This window comes from Agelaius phoeniceus, chromosome 21, assembly GCF_051311805.1.
Source record: "Agelaius phoeniceus isolate bAgePho1 chromosome 21, bAgePho1.hap1, whole genome shotgun sequence".
NCBI lineage: Eukaryota > Metazoa > Chordata > Aves > Passeriformes > Icteridae > Agelaius > Agelaius phoeniceus.
In genome coordinates, this window is record NC_135285.1 from 553,166 (window position 1) to 561,984 (window position 8,819).

Below are 8,819 nucleotides of genomic sequence, written 5' to 3' on the forward strand. Positions count from 1 at the left end.
GAGCGCGGTCGCCGCCGCGATCCCTGGGACCCCCCCCCCCCCGTGACCCCCTCGAAGGCCGAGTGCAGCCCAACACGCCTGAGACCCTCCAGTGTGATCCACATAACCCCGGCTGTGCCCTCCTGGGACCCCCACAGCCCCCCAAGAGTCTAGCAATCCCCTCTTGGCAGCTTCATAGCCCCCCCACCCGTGACCCCCATACACCCCTACGAGGCCACCGCAGCATCCCTGGGACTACCCCCAGAACACCTCTAATCCCTTCCTGGGACCCCTGTACCCGCTGGGACTGTCATTACCCGTGTCCTCCGCTTTTATGCCAGCCCCATTTTCCCGTGACCCTCGTAACCCCGTAACTGTGCCGTGACCCTCAGGGTCCTCTCTGACACCCCGTAGTCCCATGCTGCAAACCCCATACAACCCCCTCGTGGTTGCCCCATCCCCCGTGCCCCCACTCTCGGCCGTGCCCCCCACACGGCTCTCCCCGGTCCCACCGTGACCCCGAGCCAGCTGCAATCATTCACCGTTAGAGAGGAGCAGACGCTTGTACCCTCCCTCGCTGTCCCCTTCCCGGCAGCCCAACCCCATCTCCTGGCAAATAGGGGCTGGACCCCATCCAGCAGGACCCCTGAGCCTCTCGGTGCCCGGTGCCCCCCCCCCCCTCCCCCCCCGGCCCTGGATGGGCAGAGGGCAGTGGCCTGAGGTGGGCTCAGAGCCTGGGTGGGGAGAACCCCGTAACTCCACCAGGGAGGCCAGACAGGACCCCACAGCATCCCCTGCCCCTCCTGCGCCCCTCACCCTGCTCCCCACCAGCCTGAGGATTGACACTGCGCTCTTTGGTCACATGAGGGACATTTACTGCTGGAGAGACATTTGTCATCTGCTGGGCCACCACAGCTGTCAGCACTGTCCTGCAGGACCCAGGTGCCGGATGCCGGCTCTTCATCCTCTGCCTGCATCAGTTTGAGAGCTGCAGGAACTCCTCATCCTCTGCAAGTGGAGAGACGCAGCAGGTGATGGGCTGTCCTGCGCTTTGTGTCCCACCATGCGCCATGGTGGCATTAATGTACTTTATATTGCTAGCAGGGATTATAAAAGATGGGGTTTGCCCTAAGACAGGCTCCATCTCCCATCCGTGGGATCAGGCAAAATCCCCAGCTCCTGCCCTCCTGGAGCTGGCACGCCCAGGGCTGGACAAGGTGGAAGACACCTCAGTCACCCCTCTCTGCAGGATGATTTTCTCTGCCAGACTCCTGACAAACTGGTCATCATTTCCCCTGAGGGATAGGTGGTGCCTGTTGTGTCTCCCAAGGAGGTTCAGTACAGAAACCCCTGCACTGGCTGGAGCTGGGGGGGCCTGGCAGCTATCACACCCCTGACAGGGACCCTGGCTTGGTCCTTAGTTGGTGTCAGGGTTCCTGCACCACCAAGTCTTTCAGCCCGAGGCTGTCACCTCCACTGCTCCCCACTGCACCCCAACCTGCTTGGGGATGTTCCCCCTCTCATCAAGACCACACTGAAGTTCAGTCATGGTCTCAGCATGTCTGCAGCTTGCCCAGCCCTGCTCTGCCATACTGTCTGTGGGCTAATGGCCATATTCCCTGCTCAGGACAGATCCCTCCCAGGCACAGCACAAAACCATCCCACACCTATCACGGACCCATGACAAACCCATCACAGCCCAAGGATACACCCATCCTGGTCCATCCTGACCCAGAATGTTTTGTGCTCTGCCTGACCCATCCCTGGCAGAGCACAAAACAAATTCAGACCCATTCCAGAGCCAGACTGATCCTTAATCCATGGCAAATGCATCCTAGGCCCACAATGCACCCATCCTGGACCCATCCAGAGTGAGGACTGACCCATCCAGAGCCAGGACAGCCCTGTCCCCACCCCAGGCAGACCCAGTGCAGGACAGGAGATGTTGCAGGCTGCTGCCCTGGGGTGGGGGCCAAGGGGAGTACCTGCCAGCTGAGGAGCCCCGCAGTACTCCTTGCACTCCTTCTCCGAGTAGAACTGGTTCCCATTGCCCTTGCAGCCCCCATAGCTGAAGGTGATGCACTTGCCCTGGGCTGCATCGAAGGCCCAGCGTGTCATCAGTGCCTGGCAGGGACCTGGGACAATGGGCAGCCTGCAGGCAGCTGCAGGGACAGGAGCTGCATGAGGCGGGGTGTCCAGGGACCCCCCATACCTCCCACATGGATGCCAGGCACATGGCATTCGAGGCATTGCTCAGATCCTTTGTGATGCCTCAGCAAAGGCACCTCCAGTGCCCCTGGCTTCTCACCCTCGGTCCGGCATGCCTGCAGGCACTCCTTTTCTGAGTAGAAGTTGTTGCCATTGCCCAGACAGCCTCCGTAGTGGAAAGTTTCACAGGCCATGGAGGAGGAGTTGTAGAAGAAGCGGGAGAGCATCCCGCTGCAGGGCCCAGGGTCCCGGCTCAGCCGGCACGAGTCTGCGGACCAGCACACCACGGGTCACAGGCAAATGGGAGGGCAGGCCAGGGGGATCCCAACGCAGCCCCCTCCCCTGGGACCTACCTTCCTTATTGCCAATGTAAGTGGGCAGGGGTCCTGCAGCTGAACCCTCCTCCAGGGGTAGGACTGCTCTCCGTGCTCTCTGCACCAGTAAGGAAGCACAGAGCTGCCGTCAGTCCCTGCCTGTGGGACCTGCTGCCCACCCCATTGCCCTCTGAGTGGGTTGTGTCAGGGGCACCTCAGGCTACAACCCTCCTCTGTGCTCCCAGCACATCTCCAGTAACTGATCTTGGGTCTGCAGGCTGTGATCCGTCCACACCTCATGATCTTCCCAGCCCTGTCCTCTTCCAGGGTGGGGTCCACAATCCCAGGCTGTGGATTAAGACACCCAAAGTGCCCAAGTTGTGCCTCATGCTGGGGATGTGCCTCAATGATGTGTTACCTGCTCTTGAGTCAACTGGGTTGTTTCTCCTATGAAAGTCCCATTCTCCCTGGAAAATCTTTCAATACTCAACCCTGAGAGACTGGGAGGTGCTGAGTGATGGAAGTTGAAGGACCAGTGGGTGCTAAGCTCCCCCATCCCTGGAGAAGGGGCCTACAGCCTGGCTGGGACACACACAGACAGGCAAGGAGCAAGGAAACACCAGCAACCTTCACACTGTGAAAAAAAATCAGAGTAGGAAAAGTCTCCCACTTGGAAATAAGCTCTTGTGCCCACCTGGCCACCAGGACCTTCCCCCTGCAGCCTGCACCTGCCCTACCCCCATCCTTGCAGGCAAAGCCCATCAGCAGAGGTGGAAGAGCAACTTGCAGGATGGTCAGTGAAGTCACTGCCCAAAGAACATGTTCTGCCCATGGAGCCTTCTCCCTGGACACCCAATCTCCAGTGAGTTTGGCTTGGAAGGGATGTCTCTGGCCTTGATCCACTTCAGAAGGTCCCAGCTGGCTCACTCACCTGGGAAGCATTTTCAGTCTCTTGAGGAACACATTCACCTGGCCCAGGAGCAGGAGAGAAGATGAGCAGTGCAAGAGGAGAGGTGTCCTGACAAACTTCAATGAGTCCAGCACTGTGCACATGCAGGACCCTGGGCAAGGGGACACCCTCCTAGTTCCACCCAATGTTATTCTCCTCTTTCTGTTTTCCACCTCTCACTTGCAGAAGCACCGTCCTAAAATGCCCATGTCCCTAAAATCCCCACACCCCCCTGGGTCCCCCCAAAATCCTACACACATACACACACACACACCCACACCCACACCCCCACCCACACACACACTCTCCACTATGCTAGCCCCTTCTGAACTCCAGACTGAGCAAGGAGCCTCCCAGGTGCTGGCAACACCCAGCCTGGGGACCAGACACAAGTGTCCCATGCCCTCATCCTAGTGGTGTGGTTTCTTTGACCTGACAGCCTAGCACGGACCCCTTTGGAAGCTGATTTCTCTGGTGAAATCCTGACTGATACATGGCCTCATTTCCTTTTCATTCCATGCTACCAAAACATTTGTCTCTCCTTCCTTCCTCCTGACCATCCCCTGTCTCCCCAGCTTGGCAGACCGAGAAGGAGCAGCTGGAGTGCTCTGGCAGCATGGGAGGCACATGGCCCAGGGGAGGTTACCTCTGTTGGCCAGGATGAAGATGGAGTCTTCGGGGATGCCCATCTCTAGAGCCAGCTGATGGAAAGACTCAATGAGGTCCTCCCGTAGCTCTGGACTCCTCCCTGGGAAAGAGAATAGGCTGTGAGCAGGGTTGGTGTGGGAGTGCAGTCCCCAAGCACCCACTGAAGCTTGGGTGGCTGCAGGTGGGTGCAACACCAGACTCCTGGTCCTTCCCAACATAGAATCAGGGAAGCAAAGATTGAACCCAACCATTGACCCAGCATTGCTATGTCCATGCTAAAACATGTCCCGAGCTCCACATCTACATGTGTTTTGAACCCTTCCAGGCACAGTGATGTCACTGCTTCCCTGGGCAGCCTGCTGCTCTTGACCAGCCTTGACCAAGGGCTTGGACAAAGGGGGTTTAATATTTCTTAATCATGGAAGACAGCATCTCCTGCCACTTCAGGGCTGGGTTTCCTCTAAGCAGATATCACCACCTTCATCCCAAAGACCATGTTGATTTGGATGTTCACATCAGTGCCTGATGTGGCTCTCATGGAGCCATGAGACTCCACCTCTGCCATGCCAAAGACGAGCTGGTCTAAGCCACCATTTCCAAACCCCATGGTCAGGTCCCTTAAGGCCAAGGGAGCTGAGAGACCCTTATAGGTGGTGTTTTTGAGCTGTGCTGGTCCACCCTAGAGCCTGCTTGCCCTCAAGTGCCATGGCCAGACATACCATACAGCTTCAGGGTGGTGCTTGGACCAAAACTGCTTTTCTTCTTCATCAGAATGACAGCATATTCGTCATAGTTGGTACGGAGCACATAGGACTGGATAGACACATCCCATCCTGGGTGAGACAGAGATACAGGGATGTCATTCCTGCTCCTCATGGTGAGATGGAACAGTGTAGGACAGCCCCAAAGCTGGAGGCTGAAATCAGGCATCTAATTAAAAAAACGTGATGTTTGGGAAGCAGACTCCGATACAACCATGAGTCCCTTTAGGCTCACCAGTCTCTAAGCTGGGGGGATCGGAAACCAAGAGCTGCGAACAACTGAGATACCACTAATGCTCCTGAAGTGTGGCTGCTCCCTGCCCCAGCCTGGGACCCTGTGGACAGGAGTGACCTGCTGCCAACATCTCATCATCCTGTGGCTATGCAGTGCTCAAACAGCCCTTTCCCTGCAGCTTTACTCTATACTTTGGCTAGAAATGTCCACATCAGAGGCCACTCCACACTGTGGAGTGGCCTCTGAGCCCTGCTCTTCTGAACCCCTTCCACCTCTGCCAGCTGTCCCCAGAGCTGGTCCCCCATCTCCCAGGCATGCCTCACCCCAACTCACTGGGGTTGTAGTAGGTGTATTTTCCAGGGGTGCTGGTTTTCTGGTATTCCCCTGAGACTAGTGTGCAGTCACCTTGCCTGAAGAGAGGAAGAAAACAATTAGCTACTTGGTAGGATTATTTTCCCTGGTTATGGCATGAAAATCATGCCTGGGGCACGAAGGACATGGTGCAGGACCCCTGAAATCATGCTGCCCAAGGTATTGGGTATTTGAACCCAATCCATCCCCTCCTCAGGGCTTGGATGCCAGGCAGAGCAAGTAACTCCTATGTCTTCCCAGCCCCTGGGAGAGGGAGCACCCCTGGGTGGGATGGCTTTGGAGGAGGCTCAAGCACCTCCAGCAGTGCTCCCAGCAGTGCCCCATACCTCAGCCTGGTACTTGTAGTACTGATCTGGTCGGTGCTGGGGCCAGGGCCCAGCACAAGCGTGCCCATGCTGAACTTCTCCTTGTAGTTCTTCATCCATTTGCAGGTTGTGCCGATGGCAATGTCGAACCACTTCCCATGCATCTGCAGGGAGATGGGAGACACGTCTGCACCGTGAGCCCCCCTCACCAAGGTGGGACATCACCTGGTTTTGTGCAGAGTCAAAATATTCCTGATGCAGGGAGAAACTGGGAGGTGATGATGCAGGGTGCAGAGGCCAAAGGTGCTGCAGGATTTGGGAAGTGTATCAGCACTGAGCAGAACTTTCCTTGGTTCCCTGACTATGAGGCAGGACTGGAGGCATCAGGCTGTCATCCACCCATGTATACCAGTGAGACCCAGATCTGGGCACACATGCAGGGCTGTATGAAGCCTGGCAGGGGACAGGGAGCATTGTGGGGGATCTCCCAGGCAGCCTGCATCCTGGCATGCTGAACCACAGACTTTCCAGAGGACTCATCTGCCCTGCTGCTCAGACTGCATCCACCCTGCCTGGGGTTTGCCAGGATGAGGCCACCCCAGAACCTGGCACCTCCTGAGTGGCACCCAGGGGGTGCCACACTGCCAATGCCTGTCCCACACAGCCTGGCATGGGCATAGGCATTATTGCCCTTCTTTCTGGAGGAAAATGAAAGAAAGCTTACCCCATCCCTTTTGCCCCCAGAATTAAGGGACCACAAGCTGCCATTACCCGCTCAGCCTCAAAATTCTCCTGCACTTGGATATCTTCATCCTGGTCTCCGATAGGGGTTCCACGAGCCACAGTGAGGAGGAGGAGGGAAAGGAGACCCCAAATAATCATGGCTGGTGGCTTCGGACTGCTGCTGAGCCTCAGCGCTTCAGTGGGATCTTGGACTCTGTGCTGCCCCGCTGTGCAGCACTGTGACCTTCAGACCAGGGCCAGCGGGGCCGGCCACCCTGCGGGGGGGCTGCCGGGGGAGGTGGGGTGTACGACCCAGGGAGCACCACTGCCCTTGGCGGTGCTGGGGATTTGCAGGGAGCTGTGTGGGGTGCAGGAGTGGAGCACCCTACCAGCCACACCAGGCTGAGCTCCTCACCCTCACCTGTTCCTACACCATGGGGCCAGGAGCTGTCTTTCTCCTCTATTCTATGTTGGGATTCATATTCCTGCTCTGTCATCCTACAAAGAGCCCCCAGCCCTGATGGACCAGTTTGACCCTGTGGTGAGGAGAGCACTGAAGGACGCCCAGCACTTAGCCCAAGCTATCTAATCAGTATCCATAGGGAACAGAGCCTGAGTTTCCTGCTCCCCTTTTGGACCCCTTCCAGGCAGTCCCAAGCTGATGGCCAACATCCAGGATCCAGCTGGGTGTGGCACATCCCACAGTCGAGGGTCCCTGGGCCGGGAGGAGTGGGAAATGCTGGGCCATCCTCAATCCTTCCCAGCAGTGTTTGCCTTCCTTGGATGATTAACAGAAACCAAACAGCCCGAGGGAAACTGCAAACAGAGCAAAGGGCAGGAGTCCCTCTCCAGGTGGCCACGGCCCAATATTTGTGGAGAAGGGCCAGAGCTGGCGGAACACTGGCAGAAGTCATCTGGACTTTCACCCTCCACTCCCCCGCGGTCACTGACGGACTCTTGGATAAGGACCAGCAGGTGCTGCTGCCCGGGCACGGGCCTGCTCTGTCCCGGACGAGATAGTCTGGACATCTCCACAAACAGATCTTCTTGCCACATCCCGGTGTGTCTGGACCCCGGGGCAGACGCGGACCTGCGGCACAGACGCCTCCGGTAGCCCCCCTCCTCCTCGCCCCACCTACTCTTTCTTGAGGAGCATCCAGGGCGCAGCAAAACCCTGAGCTCCAGCCCCCAAGCCGGGGGTCCCTCCCCAGAGTCCCCAGGCGGGGTCCCCGGTGCCCCGGTCACTCCATCACTAGGTGGCAGCCGGCGGTAAGGAATGACAGCCCCGCTCCGGCCCCGCCGCAGCCACGGGCGGGTAGAGGGTTCCCCTGAGCCCCCTTCCTGCGGCCGGGCAGCGATGGGCACTGGGGAAGGCTGTACTTAGAGGAGGCTGGTAAAAGACAGGGAGAATGACATTTTACACGGGGAGATAGTGACAGGATAAGGGACAGCTATTTTAAACTAAAAGAGGAGAGATTTATATTAGATATTAGGAAGAAATTGTTCCCTGTGAGGGAGGTGAGGCCCTGGCAGAGGGTGCCCAGAGGGGCTATGACTGCCCCATTTCTGGAAGTGTCCAAGGGCAGGTTGGAAAGGGCTTGGAACACCCTGGGATAGTGGAAGCTGTCCCTGCCCATGGCAGGGGGTGGCACTGGATGAGCTTCAAGGTCCCTTCCCACCTAAACCAGTCTGGAATTCTATGACTTGCAAGAGGATGTGGTTATCAGGGAAACCTCAGAAGACACTGCCTTGTGTCCTGTGGGTCACAGAGTGCTTGGGAGCACATCTCTGATGCTCCTCACACAGGAAAGTCAAGTGTTGAGCAAAGGGCAGAGCAAAGAAAGACAAAGCTGGACTGGGGCAGGAAGTGCAACCCAAATCTGAAGGCTGCAACAGACCCAAGTCACCCCCAGCTCACAGGAGGCCTGTGGGAGGGTGCACAGAGATGTCCCTGATGGAGGCAGGATGACAGTGGCTCCATCTTTGGCCCAGGGACTCATGTTCTCTCCCAGTGCATCCCTTGGCACTCACCACCCATCAGAGCTAGAGGGCAGCTGCCAAGCTGCTGGTACAGCCCTGCTGGGCTGCTGATGGGTGGCAACAGCCTGTGATGTCCTGTGTGTCAAGACTGGTGCTCAGCCACATCTGGGCACATGGGACAACAAGAGGGATGGATGGTAGAGTGAGAGGGCAACTGGGATAGCTGGTTCCCCAGAGCTGTTCTCTGAGACATCCCCTGGGTATGGCCATGCATGTGCAGAGGTGGAACCTTCACCTGACTGGGGTGGCACTTGGAGCAGCGTCTCAAAGTGGAGATGGCACAGC

General features: G+C 57.6%; 1 protein-coding gene across 1 annotated transcript; it reads right to left on the bottom strand.

The window, feature by feature from the left end:
- Positions 1-955: 955 nt before the first annotated feature.
- AMBP (alpha-1-microglobulin/bikunin precursor) lies at positions 956-6,653 on the bottom strand. The gene is made up of 10 exons (XM_054646607.1): positions 6,543-6,653; positions 5,793-5,935; positions 5,428-5,504; positions 4,818-4,931; positions 4,097-4,198; positions 3,433-3,470; positions 2,541-2,619; positions 2,288-2,455; positions 1,965-2,141; positions 956-987 (listed from the first exon to the last, which is right to left on the bottom strand). The coding sequence occupies exons 1-10, from the start codon at positions 6,651-6,653 to the stop codon at positions 956-958; spliced, it is 1,041 nt and encodes a 346-aa protein (XP_054502582.1).
- Between the last annotated feature and the right edge of the window lie 2,166 nt (positions 6,654-8,819).